The 17,325-nt window shown below is 39.6% G+C and overlaps 1 protein-coding gene across 1 annotated transcript; it reads left to right on the top strand.

Moving 5' to 3' along the window:
• The first annotated feature begins 4,059 nt into the window (after positions 1 to 4,059).
• Positions 4,060 to 17,193, top strand: Yipf5 (Yip1 domain family, member 5). The gene is made up of 6 exons (NM_001014150.3): positions 4,060 to 4,152; positions 4,531 to 4,650; positions 10,652 to 10,824; positions 11,990 to 12,135; positions 14,878 to 15,059; positions 16,208 to 17,193. Exons 2-6 carry the CDS (start codon positions 4,541 to 4,543, stop codon positions 16,368 to 16,370), a joined length of 774 nt encoding a protein of 257 aa, NP_001014172.3. The 5' UTR covers positions 4,060 to 4,152; positions 4,531 to 4,540; the 3' UTR covers positions 16,371 to 17,193.
• Positions 17,194 to 17,325: the final 132 nt, after the last annotated feature.

The raw sequence follows: 17,325 nt of genomic DNA, 5'->3' as shown, positions 1-17,325 counted from the left end.
TTCAGTGATGTCATATAGATGTTTCTATTTCTAGGCTTTTGAGAATAGAACTTCAATAAATGGTATTACTGTCTCTGCAAGGGGTTTATTTCATATCCTTTGGAAACACTGTGAGAAGAGAGTCTTCTAGATAGATATTCTGCTAATGAATAATAGCCTCTCTGGCTATGAAATATGCGCTGTTCTTTCCTACTTTCATTCTATTGGAAGGTGGTAGTTTTAAAATATATAAAAAAGAAGAATCTTTGACAATCTTTCTATTAAAGTCTAGAGTCTAATTCCACTCTTCTTGAATCAGGGCCAGTATTAGAGACATGTTCCTGTCAATGAGTGCATCCAAAGTGTGGCTTTAAAGGCTGATGTAGAAATGGAAGTGCAGCATTTGACTGACTCACAAGATGCCCCAGACATCCTGACACTGCATTTGAACATGACTCAAGACACTTGAAGAAGCCACATATGGATGTTCTGATCTAGAGCTCTAGATAATCCCTTCCCATCAGTCTAGATAGAAGTAAACTTTCAGATACTAACACCATTCCTTCAAGCCCAACTGAAGCTCTGTGGAACACAGGCCAGATATTCCTGGCAAGCCCCTGCCAGACCACAGACATGTGAGAGATAAATGTGATGATAGATATTTTAAGCCATAAGGTTTTGGTGTTTTGTTTTCACTCTTTTAAATTTTTGTAAATAGGTAACTTAAAGATAGGATAATGGTCTTCAGGAATACAGCACAGGAACTTAGAGCTAAATGACAATTAAATTAAATTAAATGGCAACTAAATTAATGCTCCTGTAGATTCCTTTAGCACAGATCCACTAACCCCATTCTAACACAGATCAAAGGATTTTCAAGCTCTACTATCCCCCAGTTTCTAAACCCATGTACCATGGACACCAGTGCTTAAGACCATGTCTTGGAAGCAGATGAAGGCTTCTTATCTACTGGTGCTGCTACCACTGACAGAAAGGACATCCAGTGGCAGATATTTATAAACATTCTTCCAGGCAGCAATTCTGCAGATGTGAGCCTTTTATGTCCTGGAAACTCTAGTTCACAAACACAAAATAGTGATTCTGGCTTTAGGAAAACTATATAATGATCCTAACCCAGTTATATGCCTTGAGGAAGAGTGTTTTTTTTTTCCAGGAAAACAACAGAAAATGACTGGATTGCAGCCAGCCTTCAGGGTGATGTGAGCGTAGACCTTCTTCAAGTTTAGAATATAAAGGGGACTGTTGTGGCAAATCAGCATCTCTATACATATTTGTTAAATAAATAAAAAATTGTAATATAGCATTGTTCTATGAGCCAGAGTTTAGATATAAACTAGACATCCCAATGATGTCTAGTGTAATTAGATTTTTTCCTTCACTTAGCATCCAATCTTTGTCACCTACCAGCTGAAAGGGACAGCAATTGTAGGTGAATTTGACACTAGCCCTTTTGACCATGATTTCGATCATCTTCTACTTGTTCTCTTGGTGAAATAAGAGCCTAATTACCCCCTAAATGAAACCAGGTGGCAGAACACAGGCTAAACCTGCCACTGGACATGAGACTGGCAACAGTTTATATCATATCCACATGTAGCTTATTGGGAGCCCTGAATGCCAGGTGGGCAACACTGTGGTGGCTCTCGGAGTAGTGTACACTAATATGGGCTCGAGCTTTTAGAATTTAGAGGATGAGGTGATATCCGGACCCTATGAGTGGATAGAACTGCCTATTTTAACTTCACTGGCATATGGAGAGAAAACCTCCTAGGCTGAAGACCAGGGTGGGTGCAACTGTTTGTCATAGAAGCAGAGGAAGCTACCCAGAGGGGAGCTTTTCCTTTGAATGGTGAGTGCATCTGGCAAGAACATGGGAACTAATAGCTAGAATCTTGGGACTCTGAGAGGATCAAAAAATGTCAAGACTATACTTGAACTCTTGGTTCCTTACAATACATCCCTTCACTTCTTCAAACACTCACCTGTAAAATCCGAGTGGGCATGGATGGAAAAATTTACTGTCCTATACAGTAAGGGATTTATGATCATTACATTGTTCAACATTAGGAATACAAAAGAGTAAAAAGCACCATTACTATTTAATGTAAAAGCAAAATGCAAAAACATGTTTGTCTGTCACTTCCAAAAGTAAATGTCCACTTTAATGAAAATCCCAAGTTTAATTTCACATGCCTCTGGTTGTTTTAAAGTAAAAATAATTTTCACTTAAGGAAGAGTTTAGGTGGCTTTATAATAGTGGACTTAGCAGTCTAACAACCCACATACATGAAAAGCATTATGGGTTAAGTGACCTTAGTTTTACCAAGGGAGAAAATTAAAAGAGAAATCATGCCTCTTTGAAAGGTCTTACTGGGATTCTTAAAAGCCAGAATAAATGGGAAAAATATACAAACTATCTGTACTTAAAATGCGTATTCTTAGCCATTAGCATTTTTCAACAGCCTATACTTGTTTATAGTTCAATGATCTCTTGTTTTTATTCCAGAAACTGACAAAATCTTATTTCAGCATTTGCCTTCAGTGTGTATTGGACCTCCTTGGAACCCAATTGAGGAATTTTCTCTGTACCAAATAGCAGAGGAGACAATCAACAAGCAACTTGGGAACTCCACCCATGATGGGAATGTAACTCCAGGAAGAGCCTTTGTGGAGGCAATCAAGTTAGAATGACGTCATTTATGCCTTCCCCTAATATGATCGGTTGGCCTTAGGAAAGGCAAATTGAGACAGATAGACCTGCAGTGAGGGAGATCTGTGGGAACAAACAGGAAAGATCCTATGTGAAGATGAAGAGAGATCTATTTATAAACCAAGTAAGGCTGAGGTCTGCAGTCTCCACCAGAACCTGAGAGACAGGTAAGTGCAGATTCTCCCCTATAGCCCTCAAAGGGTAGCAATCCTGTAAACCTTGATTTTGGTAATCTTAAGGACTTTAGAGCAGACTAGGAAATTAATACAGACTGAATACATTTACTTCAAATTATCAGTTTATTCTTACTTCCTTTTCTCAATTCCCAGGAAATGAAAATTTGCACAAAGTGCCACTGTTTACCAACTTTTTCTATACAAATGACAACAAAGTTGGCTATTGGTATCATAGTTTGCATAGTTCATGTACTGGCACACTTTAAAACAGATCTTCATACGCCGCGCTTTTCCATTTTTTTAAAACATATCTTTCTGAGGACTTGGGGACAGTTTTGTGTAACAGAGATAGGACATTTGAGGTGGACTTTAACACATCCATAGAAATATTAATATGCATTTATGCATACACATGGTATAATGCCTTAGCCAATTAAATATGTAAACCAACTCGCTCATCGATCAAATAATAAATTTTACTTCTTAGGCCAAATAAATAAGTCTGACCCGATTTTTAGAATAAATATTAGCAAATTTGTATAGTGCACTTTGTACGCAAATAATTGGTAAAGACATTGAATGAGACATTGAATGTAACAATCTTTAGACACTTCCCACAGTATGAAAACTTGGCATATGGTCATTCTCTTACACTTGTCTCATTAATATACTCACAGTAATAGTTGCTAACGAGTATCACTTAGTATTTTCTGGTGACAGACAATACCGTTTCCTGCTGCTAATAGAGAATGAACTCAGACTCATTTACAAAAGCAAAATCATAAGGCTGTAACGACTAAGTAATAGATATAAAATCCTGTGGTGGCGCCTAAATCAACGAGTCCAGAAAAGCAGAGGTGCCTCCCTAATCACCCAGAATTTCTGTCCATCCTTCTGCCCAACGCCTAAGAAAAATTCCCTCCAAAATATCAACTGGCCACTGAAGCGCTTGTGCACTCGGTTCCCCTGCTCTACGGTTGCCGGAAGCATTTTTCCTGTTCCCTATTGGTTCGTCACAGGACGAATCAGTCAAGACGACCATCTGTAAGTCCCGCCCCCACCCGCCAAACACGCACATTCCTAGGGAGTTCAACCAAACCAGACTGCGCAAAAACAGCTAACACGCTTGCGCGGGCGTGCGTGCCCCGGAAACAGTTCCTCGGCTTGTGACACGTAGCAACAGGGCTACTGCCGGGTCTGGAACTGAGTTTGGGGGGTTACTAAGGGCCGCAGGAGCTGCAGCCGCTGCCGCCGCTGGAGCGTTTGGTGAGTGTCCGGGTCTCATGTTGCCCTTTCGGCTTCTGGCAGCAGTTGTGCGGATCGGCTACCGGTTCTGTCTGCGTGGGCCGTGGTCTTTCCCTCAAACCCCCAACTCTCTCCCAAGACCCTGCACTGCGAGGCCCCTAGTTTCTATATGTATGTGTAACGGCGCCTACGCACGACCTCGCCTCTACCTCAGGCCTATCTTCTCCCCAAGTTCCAAGGGTCTTCTCTGACCTCAGTTCCCCACCCCCACCTCAAGACCACGGACTGTGGTTACAGAAGAGCTTCCCGTCTGAGGGTATTTGGTTAATCACAGAACCGCAGACGAACCAAGTAGGACCTTGGGAGTAAACCGAGTTTGCCGTCTCTCTTCTGTTGCAGATCGTTTGAAATGTCAGGCTTTGATAACTTAAACAGCGGTTTCTACCAGACAAGTTACAGCATCGATGAGCAATCTCAGCAGTCCTATGACTATGGAGGAAGTGGAGGACCCTACAGCAAGTAACTTTTCAACTTTGACAACTTACTTAGTCTGTAATTCACGAACGAATGTATGCCCGGTTCTGCCTTTAAAAAAATGAATATGTGGACTGATTCCTATTCAGAAATGTGATTTAGTGCCATTTTTCTTGGTCTAGAGAGACAAGACAGTTGATTTGAGTTTGGAAGGGTTATTTCTGTTTATGATTTATTTCCTGAAAAAGAAAAATATTAGAGTGTGCCAAAAAGGGGCGAGTATCTTGTTGAAATAATATTTACAGATGGTCTGGATGGGTGCTTCAGCTACCTGGAATATAAGGCTATTTATTCTCTAAAAATTAAAAATTATTTGATAGGTAAGTCTGGCTTTCAGACATTATCAGCAGTGTAAGCTCCCCATTATGAGTCATCTGGTGACTGATAAGGCTGTTGATAATCGTTATTACTCCTCTCACTGAAGTGTTATGGTTAGTCCTAGAGAAGACCATTTTCAGGTTGAAGAAGAGAATTCAAACACCTTAGGGTCTGAACTGTTAAGAAAAAATAAGATCATATATATTATGTGGTGTCTGGGGTTGAAAGTTTTCAGCTTTCTCGTTTGGACATCACATCTTTGGTCTCTTAGAATGATGGGATAAAGCTTAGTGATTGCTCTCTTGAATGAAGGCCTTCCATGTGCTTACCCCTTCCCGATGGTCTTTACCTTTCTGAGAGTCTTACAGAAACGATGAGCCTATTTTCTAGAAATGCATGGATACACTCATATATACCTACATAGCAGACACATAACCTGGTACTAGATGTCATCTGTGCACCTTTATAAATCTTGAATTCAGATTTTATAAAGACTGTTACGGGATGAGAGCAAGGGAAAGCTGTGAGTCCAGTCAGTCTGTGAAACACAGGCACTACTAGGATGTGCTTCCGTTAGTTGTGTAAATGACTGTGCCAGAGCTTTCTAAGCACAAAGAAAATTCAGGCTAATTTTTATAACCCATTGATTATTTGAATGTACTTAATTTGAGGCATAGATAGATATATCTTCCAATTTAAGCTGTTGATGAAGGAATGAGTATATAAAAACATCCTTTGTGGATTAGATTTTTTTTCTGGTCTCAACTATATACCAATGACAGTTTACTCTGAAGTAGTTGGACAGTATTAAAAATCATGCAGAGAGAGTCCCTTTCACTTAACCAAAATACATAAATGTGTAACCAGATTTCATCTGGAAAATCTCTAAACAAGAGAATTTTCGAAGAGCCTGACACGGTATGTTAGCCTTCTTCTGACCAAATGATCTTTTCTCTTTAGACTCATAAGTTTTTCTATTTAGAATGCAGTTTCCCAGGCTACCCTCTTTCCAGTTTTGTGTCCTGACCATGTTTTTGTAACTTAACTGTGTGACTTGTCCCCTCCTTACCCTTTCCCATGTAGCTGTTGCGCACAAACCCTGGTGCTGAGTATTCACCGACTTCTGTTCTGAACAGTCATGTCAGTAAGCATTGGGGATATTTTACATATCCATAACTTCAGCTAGTATACATGCAGGTTTGTGAATTATGATTGAGGAAGCGAAAGCTATGATTCGGCAGCAACAATATTTGTGATATTCCCAAGCTTTATGAAAAAATTAGATTCCCTTGCTTCCTGCAAGTAGATGTACCACCTCATTATCTTTTCAATATTTCTGCAGCTTGTGTTTGATTGGCTTTGCTGACTTGTTAATCAAAGTCAGTGGTAACTTGAACTGTTAGGGAAAATCTAGGTTCAAGGAGTTTAATATCTGGACTGCTGTAAAGTTTGACTTAACTGACCTCACTGTTCTGAAGTTGCCCTCTGAGGTCAGCCTTTAACATTTTATGGGTTCCTCTTTCTGGTATTTCACCATGTCGTCTGGGGATCCCACATCATTTTCTAGACATGCCCTTAAAATCTGTAGGAATACCAGTCACTTATTTTAAGAAACTGAGAGCGGTTACATTTTTACCATTAGCTTATCTGATAACATTTTATGAAATATTTATATGACCATAAGTCCACAACCTATGTTGAGATTTTGTCTTTGCTGTTGACACAGATTTTAACAGTGTTGACATAGCATGTGCTACTTGCCTGCTATGAAAGCATTGCCGTAAAAATTACGCCTGCCATGACATAGTTTGGTTTGCAACCAACAGTGACTCAAATTTCCAGAACAGGTCCTGAAATAGTAAAGTCCCATAATGCCTTTTTACACTGCATTTGAAAGAGGGGATGACAGTCCCGTCGTTCGTTGAAGTCGTTGTTGCTTACAGTACCTCTAGCTTATAGTCAGTGGCACTCACTTTGAGATGCTCCATGATTCTTAAGGTATTTTCTAGAGAGCTTCTAAAGTAAAAAATACATTCCGTACCTTTCAAGTATATCAACATTTTCTAGTATGTTGTGTTGTAAAAGTAAGGTCTGGTCCCTGAGTCTGAATCAGGGAACTGATGTTGTACTTGTTGTTGCCGTATACTTGGGAAGGCAGAGTAAGGCGATTTCATTTAAGGATTCCCCCACTGACGCAGGAAGAACTGTGACTGTTACTCAGTCCTGACACTTTAATACACATCGTTTTAATATTCTGTGTCACTCAACACGTCCATACTGAAATTACACTATCTCTAGGAAAATACACAGGATAAGTTGCTAGCTGAGCCACTGGCTTTTCATGGAGACCCTATTTATTTAAAACAATGAACTTACTGTGATTAGTTAGAATTCAGCATTTCACAGCTAAGTTTTCAAAAATTAGTGAACTTTTCATTTCAAGAAAAACAAATGCTAGTATTTGTCACCAGTGATCAATCAGTTTCAAGTTTTCAGACAAAAATGAGAATTTTGGAAAACTTGTGCACATCATCAATAACTTCCAAGCAGATAAGCATTTTTTTTTCTCCCGATGAAGTTAACGGACAATTTTAACAAATGTGATTTTTCTAATGTTTAGACTATGGTACATATAAAGCTAACATTTTTAAGTGGCAAGTAATGTTAAAAAATTATATATGAGAAATGCAACCCACTTAAAAATGTAGGACAGAACAATATATTTTAATGTAACTAGGGCATAAAAAGTTCATTGATACTGTTTCAAGTTTATGTTGCAAATTGAATTTTTAAAAAAAAAATGACAGTTTTGTTTTGAGTTTAAATATAGCATTAAAAATATTTGTGGCCAGATGTGGTGGTGCACACCTGTAGCACTAGCACCTGAGATGCAGGTGGATCTCTGAAGTCAAAGCCATCGTGGTCTGCACAGTGAGCTCCATCCAGATCAGCCAGAGCTACCAAGGAATCTCGTCTTACATTGTTTTTCTTTACAAGACTGAAAAGGATATTATACTACTCAGTTTTCCAATCATACCTAGTCTGCAACACTAGATTTTCTTCAACTACTTTAACTAGCACAGTAACAGTAAATCACAACTCACTGCAAAGGTAGATTTAAAAAATCTAGCTATACAATTTAATTTTTCTTAGTAATTTTATTATAAATAGTTTTGTCATAAAGTATAGTATGTTTCAAGTTACTTCAAATGAGTTAATTTTTAAATATGAATTTCCTTGATAAATATTGGTAGTTAAAAACTCAAAATATTTGGATTTCCAGTAGATTTTTTTCTTGGTTCTTTTTTTTTTTTCGGAGCCGGGGACCGAACCCAGGGCCTTGCGCTTCCTAGGTAAGCGCTCTACCACTGAGCTAAATCCCCAGCCCCATTCCAGTAGATTTTTAAGACTACAAAGGGACTCTAAGACTAGAATGTTTTAGAACTGCTAGCTATACTATTCCTTCTGGTTTCACGTGTATTCCTTCTTTCCCTCTCCCTGCTTTTCCCCAAGAATAAACTCTTTACTCAGCTTGTAGAAACCTCTGTATGGAGATACTCTTGTGATGACATGGCCTCTGGTAAAAGCTAACAGATCAACACAGCAGCATATTCTGAGTCAGGAAAGGAGAATTGTTATCCTTGCTCAGCTCGCTGAGTCTGATGAAGGTTGTTCTTGTGTAAGTGGGTATTCACATAGGAAATCGGCATGTCTGTATTCCAGAAAAGCTAGGAACCTACAGATACAGAATATAATTTTGAAGCTGTCTGTGTAAAGAAGGATTTTGAGACAGTGCTTATTAGTTATTAAAAGTTGATGATCACGGAGTTAAATAGTCTGGTTTTGAATCCTGACACCACAGTGGCAAATTATTTTAACTCAAATTTGAGTTTACGTATCCTCACAATGAGGGCAATATTAGACCCATTTTATGGGGTTATAGTTAGTAATAGACAATTCACATTAAACTCTTACAAAGTAGCTCTTTGCACATAATAACATTGAAAGCGGGTATTTAGAACATTTGAAGTAGTTAAGATACACTTCCATATTGCAATAACTCATCTTAGAGTTAGCCAATTGACTTTTAAATGTTGGTATTTTTGTTCTTTGAGACTTTTGTTACATTCATACAATGTGTAGTTATCGTATCCATTCATTACCTCTCTCCAGCTCCTCGTGCCTTCTGGTCGTCTCCCTCCCGACTTCATGTCTTCTTTTTTATGGTTGTTAGTAACATCCCGAGTGTGATTAGTACTGCCTGTGTGCATAGGCTACTGGTTGTTAGTAACATCCCGAGTGTGATTAGTACTGCCTGTGTGCATAGGCTAGTGGCATGGACTGGGGCATGCTGGCCGTGTCCTGGAACAGTGACTCTTCCCTCAGCGGCTGTTGGCTCCAGTAGCGTTCTTGTAAGGGTGGGGCCTGGCCTGTCCCCAAGCCATGCTGTAATTTTGGCTAACTTGATCTCGTGCAGGCTCGTTACAGTAAGCGCCGATTCTGCCAGCTTATGTGTACAGCAGTAGAACACGTCAGAAGGCAGAACTGCACAGCTGGCCTCCATTTTCTGGATCTTACATTCTTCCCGTCCCCCCTCTGGGAAGGGCTTTGAGCCTCACATGGTGGGAGGTTGATGGAGACGGCCCATCCACAGCCTAGTGTTATTGGCACTTTGATTAGTTGTACTTTTAAAATCTCAGAAAGGACTTTAGATAGCTGAACACTTAGCATTGCTTCATTTTTTAATTGGGTAATTAATTTAAGATTAGTTTTATTTTTAAAATATCAGCATGAATGACTCTTACTACATTTTTGCATTTTTCAAACAGAAACCAGAAATAGTCAAAAATAAGTAGGCTATCGTTTTAAAATATCTTTAAAATAATTATTTTAATTTCGTACTGCTCACTATGTAATAAGGTCAGTGCACTGAAGCACTGGAGTATGGTGAGACAGGTATTTATACACAGGACTCTAGTGCAGTCCCGTTCCCTCTCATAGCACACAGTGAAGCGTTCTTCCTGAAGACACAGGATTTGGTGTAAGTCCAGGGAGGTGGTAAGTGTACAGTCCCTTAGAAAACTTTAAAGCACAATTCAACCAAAGATGGTCTAGAAACATTGTATTCAGAAAGCTGTCACAAAGAACAAACTTGATCTTCCCCTTTTCTTGCCCTTCACTCCCCACCCCCCAGTTTAAAATTGATGTTTCTTACCCAGGTCTTCTCATTTGCAATCTACTAAACTATGATATGTGAAAGAACAATGGTTCCATGGGTAGTCAGACTATGGAGAGTGTAGTCAAGTCTGCCATCCCCAAACTTCATTTATTATCTTCAGCATACACTTATTTCATTCTGTCAGTAGGAGGAGAACATGGTCCTGACTTGAGTTTTTATTGTTGGTACCCTGGTGTGATAGTTAATTCGTGTGTATGCCAATGTGTAAACGCTGCCAACAACAGGAGGCTCCTCTAAGAACGTCCCTCTGACTGCAGGCGGGTGGCCTGTCAGCGTGCCATCAGCACCTTTTCTCTATGGATACCCTATAAAGACATTTGGAAGGATTAAATACTCTCTACTTGTGGAGGGAAAAAAGGAATCCAGGAATAGCAATGTGTGACTTGGTTGATATGTGGAGAATGAAACTTAAAATGTCTCTGACTGCAGGCAGTATGCTGGCTGTGAGTACTCTCAGCAAGGCCGATTCGTCCCTCCAGACATGATGCAGCCTCAGCAGACGTACACTGGGCAGATTTACCAGCCCACTCAGGCCTATCCGCCACCTACACCTCAGACATTCTATGGAGACAGCTTTGAGGAGGAGCCCCCTTTGCTAGAAGGTAGGTTGGAATTGTATAGGTTGAAGACCATGTCTGAAAAGCATAAGGCCAGAAATATTTTCAATTTTCAAGTAGTTTGAATTTTCCAATATCTTATAGACTTCGATAATTTAGCATCTTTAATTGGGCAGTCTGAAATGCTACCCACTTCCTTTGTTTTTCCCCTGAGACAGGATCTTGCTATGAAGCCCAGGGTGGCCTCAAACTTGCAGCATTCCTTTTGCCTCAGCCTCATAAATGCTAAGATTGTAGGTGTGAGTCATCATGCTTAGCTTAAATGTTTTGAATATTAAATTGGTGTTAAAAGCTTTGAATTTCTGAGCATTTCACATTTCGTATATTGATAATAGAGGTACTCAGCATATGCTCTGGTCTCCAGCTGGTCGGTGAAAACAAGTCCTAAAGGAGATGTCCTTCTTTCTTAGGAAAGAGTAGTAGGGAGCCTTTAGTCAGTAGCTTATTCAGAAGAGGGTTAATGTTGGGCCAGAAGAGACCATTTCTTCGTGCACATAATATTTAAATATGACAATGTGAACATGTACTTTTATTTGAGATTATTAATTAATTCTGCCTGTGGAAGATGTGAAAGCAGGTGTCACAGTATTTATAGATCTGTGTTGAAATAAAGTTTATTGATTGCATTAAAAAAAAAACAAAACAAGGTGGCTCTCACATCATATTCCAGAAATCTGGACACAGATGTGTGAAGAAATTACATGTAATTTCATGGGGTAGATGGGTCTTCCCAGAGCCCCAGGTAAAGAATCAGTAATTTTGTTAACCGTGTCCAGGTGTTCTTTTACTCGAGTATGGGGAGTTTTCACCTCCATATCCCTTCTAACACGGGTTAGGCATCAGCAGAAGCCCAGCCTACAGAATGATTGTGAGGACCCAGGAAAGCATCACTTGACCGTTGCTGAGCCCTGTTTCCTCCTTTGTGTTTAGCTTTGTGTTCTGTTCAGGCACTGATTCTGGAAATGACCACAGATCCCAAAATTTATAACAAGAGTGTCCATTGCTGAAAACTATTTTGAAATGGAAGGAATTGGTCTCTCATTCTATGGTGTAAAAGGCTTTCAAATGCAAAATTTTAAGTAAATTTACATAAACTGCTAAAGGCATATCACAAATTCTGACTAACCTCCTTATTTTCTTACTGTTTTAGAGTTGGGTATCAATTTTGACCACATTTGGCAAAAAACGCTGACGGTGCTTCACCCGCTGAGGGCATCTGATGGCAGCATCATGAATGAGACCGACTTGGCAGGGCCAGTGGTGTTCTGCCTTGCCTTCGGGGCCACACTGCTACTGGTAAGGTTACTGGCTGTTGGGTAAAGTAAGAGCAAGATTTTAAATACTCCACCAGAAGACGTATGGAGCCTCAGCTCTTTGATAGATTTTAGGGTGTATTGGTTTCTTGAATTTATATTTATTGTTTCTCCAATAGTGAGTATTGGGCAACATGTAAAAGCTAATTTCTTGAGCCAGATATAGGAGACAAAATCACAGCTGTAATGAGAGCCTTAGGAAACTGAAGCAGGAAGAGTGAATTCTGAACTATATATTGAGATGCTGTGTGTGGGTGTGTGTGTGTTTGTGTGTGTGTGTGTAATAGTAAAAAATAAGAGAAAATGAACATCAGAATTTCTTAATTTTAGAAAATTGACAATATTTTTCTTGTCTTGTACTTTTAAGAATTAAAGATCATGGTTTTATTTATTTAATCTTGTCCTCATTTTGTTTATGTTGCTGTGGTAAAATACCTAGAGGAGATGGGGTGAGGAACCCTAAAGAAGAAACAGTTATTTTAGTACAGTTCCCAGTCATGGACCACTCACTATCTGGATGCCAAGATGTCAGGAATTTTAAATAGTCATTACATCCACAGTCAAAAGCAGACAGAAATGAGTGCAGTCATGCATGCCTACCACTTAGCTCACATTTTACACAGTCCAGAGCATAAACCCAGGGAACCTCAGCCTCTTTCAAGCATGTAGTCTTCTTCCAGGTCAGTGTATTCAAGAACAGTCCCCCAAAACAAGTCCGCAGGCCAGCTTGATTTAGATAAACCCTACAAACAGGTCTGTAGGCCAGCCTGATCTAGACAGGCCCAGTAAATATGTCCACAGCTAGCCTGATTTAGATAGTCCCTCACAAACATATCCACAGGCTAGCCTGATCTAGACCTTCCCTCACAAATATGTTCATAAGTATCTAATTAGCTCATTGAAACTCCTCCTGGGTGATTCCAGGTTGTGTCAGATTTAAAACTAGTTCAAATGGCTAGCCCTTCGACAGCATTTCCTTGTATAGCTTTCCTGTACGTTTATACTTTTAATGAATTAAAATATTAAAGAATAACAGATTTTTGTCTCTACCTCTCAGTTCTCTTAAATTATATTGAAAGAAAAAGTTGCTATTTGTTTTCTCTTAGTCTGCATTACAAAAGATAAGTAATGTACAGATAGAAAATGCTATCTGTAGCCAGAGGACCTGAGCTTCCACCCATACTCCCACTCGGCCTTGACTTGACACTTTAGTCCTTGAGTTCCCTCTTCAGGATAACAGCCCTGTGCTGCCCAACTAGCCTAGCAGAATTGTTTTGATGTACCACCACACCCAGACGAGAGTCTTAGTCCTGTAATCTCAGCATTTGTGAGAATAAGGTAGGAGGATTACTCTGACTTTAAGACCAGTGTTGGTTAGAATGAGACCTTTGTCTCAAAACAAAAGAAAAAGCAAATCTGGACATGCTCTGAGAATTGTAAAACTAAGAGCACTGTGCAAAGTAAAATTCATTATTTATTGCTCAGTTAATTCACTTCTCAGTAAAGGAACTCTTCAAATGGCCACAGCCTATATCAGGTATTGACAAGTAATCATTAAGCCCAGCAAATGCCTCAAGGATTTTACCACAATCTGTAGAGGCATTCTCCAGACTTAGTCTTATCTTATTGCAAAGGTCTCATCTTTTGCAATTCCTTTTTGGGATTTTTCTGTAGACTTGTTTTGATAAGTGTTTTGTTTGTTTTGTTTTTAAGGACAGGTCTCCCTTGTGTAGCCTTGCATGGTATGGAGTTCACTTATATAGATCAGGTTGACCTTGAACTCAGATCTGCCTGCCTCTGCTTCCAGAGTCCTTGGGTTAAGGCTTTTTTGCAACCATGTCTAGCTAAATCTTATAAGAACAGAACTTCCATTGTGTTTGCTTTTGTTTTTAATCAAAGGACTGTAGAATCCAGTATAGGATTGGAAAAACAGTGAAGAAAGTTCTTTCCATTACATTCACCTGGCTTTCTCGCCCTCCTCCCTGGGTTCTGGCTTCCCCCTTTTTGTGGATTTTCCCTGCCATTCAGTTGTATACCAAGCTCAAATGCTACCAAGAAATAAAGTAGATAACTGTTTTGGGGAGTGGTGCATCAAAGTTAGGAAGAGTTTGAAGTCAGGGTCTACACAGGTTCAAGCAAGATAGCAGTGCTGAGGGGAAGTGGACACAGACGCCACTCCTGACAGAAAGTTGTCTGGTCTACAGTTGGTGCCCACATGCAAAGGGGGAATTAGTCTTTCCCAGTGGAGCCTCACTGTGTATTAACCATGCTTCAAGGTATGCCCGCACCCAGGAGAGGCTAACACAAAAGGAATTCAACGGCATTTTGTAGATTTTGAAAACTTTTTGTCTTATGTAGCTTTGCTTGGGGTTTTTGTTGTTTTGTGGGTTTGTGTGTTTGTTTGTTTGTGTGGTTTTGTTTTAAAGAGATCTACAAAAAGGAAATGGAGTCTCATGGATAGGGAGATGGAGAGGATGTTCAAGGATTGGGAGAGAGAGAAGAAGTGTGATCAGAATTTATTTTAACTAAGGGAGAGAAAAAATATGATCAGAATTTGATTAAAACAGAAGAAGGTTGTGAATCAAGTGCTTTGTGTCCTTCCACTGCACCTCGGTAGATTTTGATGCTTATGGATTGAGTAGTTTATGCATGTGTCATTTTGTGTGAAATGAGGCCCAAATGACACTTTCTCATCTTTAACCTATTTTCTTCTCTTTTCCCATAGGCGGGCAAAATCCAGTTTGGCTATGTGTACGGGATCAGTGCAATTGGATGTTTAGGAATGTTTTGTTTGTTAAATTTAATGAGTATGACAGGTGTCTCATTTGGTTGTGTGGCAAGTGTCCTGGGATATTGTCTTCTTCCCATGATCCTGCTGTCCAGCTTTGCAGTGGTATTTTCTTTACAGTAAGTACTAATCTTAAACTCAGATTTGGTTGGCAGTTCTATGTAATAGGATGCACTTCACCTTCAGGTTGATAAGGCCCTGATCCAGCAAACATCTGTGCCTTGTTGTCTTAGTTAGGGGTTTCCATTATTATGAAGGGGCACATGGTCAAGACCACTCTTATAAAGGACAACATTTAATTTGGGGCTGACTTACTGGTTCAGAGGTTTAGTTCACCATCATCATGGCAGGAAGCATGGCTGCATCAGGCAGACATACTGCTGGAGAAGGAACTGAGAGTTCTACATCATGATCCTACTACAGCCAGTAGAGGACTGGTTTCCAGGCCACTAGGAGGAGGGTCTCAAAGCCCACCCCACAGTGACATACTTCCTCCAACAAGGCCACACCCACTGGTATATTGCCAGTCCCTGAGCCAAGCATAGTCTAACACATTCATGTAGATTCAAACTGTGCTATGTGCATTTTGGGTGAAGAACAATGAAAATGAGATTTGAAGTTTTCTATACAATCTCAGTTTTACTTTTAATCAGTTTTACTAGTTTTGGGTTTACTGAAACTATAGCAATAATGAAGTGAATATTTGTGGTTATTAAATAATACATGGAAAATTTCAATTCATTCATATTAAAATTATATGTAACCTCTTTGATAGTCCAGTTATATCATCTTGAAGCATTTGGGCTTGTTGCAGACATGATTAGTAAGTACATAGGTAGTTGTGGGGAATGGAATGCTGGTATGTTTAAGTGGCGAGAGGCCCTGAAAGCTGTTGAGCCTCCTAAGAATGCAAAATGCTGGCCCTTTAGCCAAGGTGGCAGCCCAAGTGCCAATAATGCCGAAGCTGGGAAACAGCTTGAAGGAACGAATTAGTTACGCCGCTTACATTCAGTCATTGAGCATTCTTGAAGTCAGTAGGCATTTGATAAAATAGTCTTTATATGTGTCTCTTTGTGGATTAAAAATGTCTTGAAGCCTATCTACTGATGTGTAGATATGCAAAGCTCTGCATTTGTGCCCTCCTCTGCGAAACCATGCATTAAAAGTTTGCTGCCTTAGACTAGTTTATGGTTTCAGTTTGGTTTGGTTCGGTTTGGTTTTTGATATCTAATATTTCTAATTTTCCTTTTTTTCCCCCTTATTGCAGAGGAATGGTAGGAATTCTTCTCACTGCCACAATTATTGGATGGTGTAGTTTTTCTGCTTCCAAAATCTTTATTTCTGCATTAGCTATGGATGGACAACAACTTTTAGTGGCATATCCCTGTGCTTTGTTGTATGGAGTCTTTGCCCTGATTTCCGTCTTTTGAACTGATTTTGTCTGGGACATGGATATCTGTGGGCCGGATTCATAAAAAGGACCTTGGACTCTTAAAATTGGACCAGCAAATTCCTGCAGTACAGCTCATTCCGCTTGCCAGTAGTCTGGAAGCAACAGAAGTAGACAAGTCGTGTTCATCTGTACAGGAAGTTGAGCACAGTGGAGTCACCTGTTGGCTACTCTCTGAGTGTGCTTAGACCGCTAAGAAGTGCGGTCGATGTCTTTCCTGACCCTGCAGCCTTTAACAAACAATTCTTCTTCCTTACAAATTATGATAGGATGTTTTTGATAGATTTTTACCAAGTGGAAAACCAACCACAAAGCTGATAATCTTTCTTAGAAACACCCAGTTAGAGTTAAAGAAGAAACCAATTTTACCACGGAAATATTTTTCAAAGGAATTAGGAAAGAACATACTCGCTGCATCCTCAAGATCAATGCACTGAGTTAAAGCTGAACAAAACAGGATCCCAGTGTAGAGCTTCTGAGTTTGCACCTCAAATATTCCACATTCCTATAAGTTGTCTCATGAAATCTGTGTTGAGAGTCAGATACAAGCAGTTCCCGGTCTACCTTACTGTAGAGATGAAATGTGAACAGCTCTTTAGACATGAGTGTCAGCTAAATCTGGACTGGCCACATGAATGCTTAGTTCTGTCTCCACATGTCCCAGGAAAAAGAAATCACCAAGTTTTGAGAAAACAATATTTAAAATTTCACAATTTCAGTATTGCATTATCGATGTATAGTGGATTTGATGCTTATTAAATTTTTCCCAATTAAACTCTGCTGTGGAGTTTACTTTCTCTAAACTTCTGTTCTCTGTCTTTTTATTAGGTTTGATTTTCACTCCTGTTATAAACCCAGTTTTGAAAATAGAAGTAATCAAGTGTACAGACAGGCAGATATGAGTTAGCATTTATTTTGAATGACAGTATTTCTTC

This window comes from Rattus norvegicus, chromosome 18 (assembly GCF_036323735.1).
Source record: "Rattus norvegicus strain BN/NHsdMcwi chromosome 18, GRCr8, whole genome shotgun sequence".
In the NCBI taxonomy this organism is placed as follows: domain Eukaryota; kingdom Metazoa; phylum Chordata; class Mammalia; order Rodentia; family Muridae; genus Rattus; species Rattus norvegicus.
This window is presented reverse-complemented; position numbering and strand designations above follow the sequence as displayed.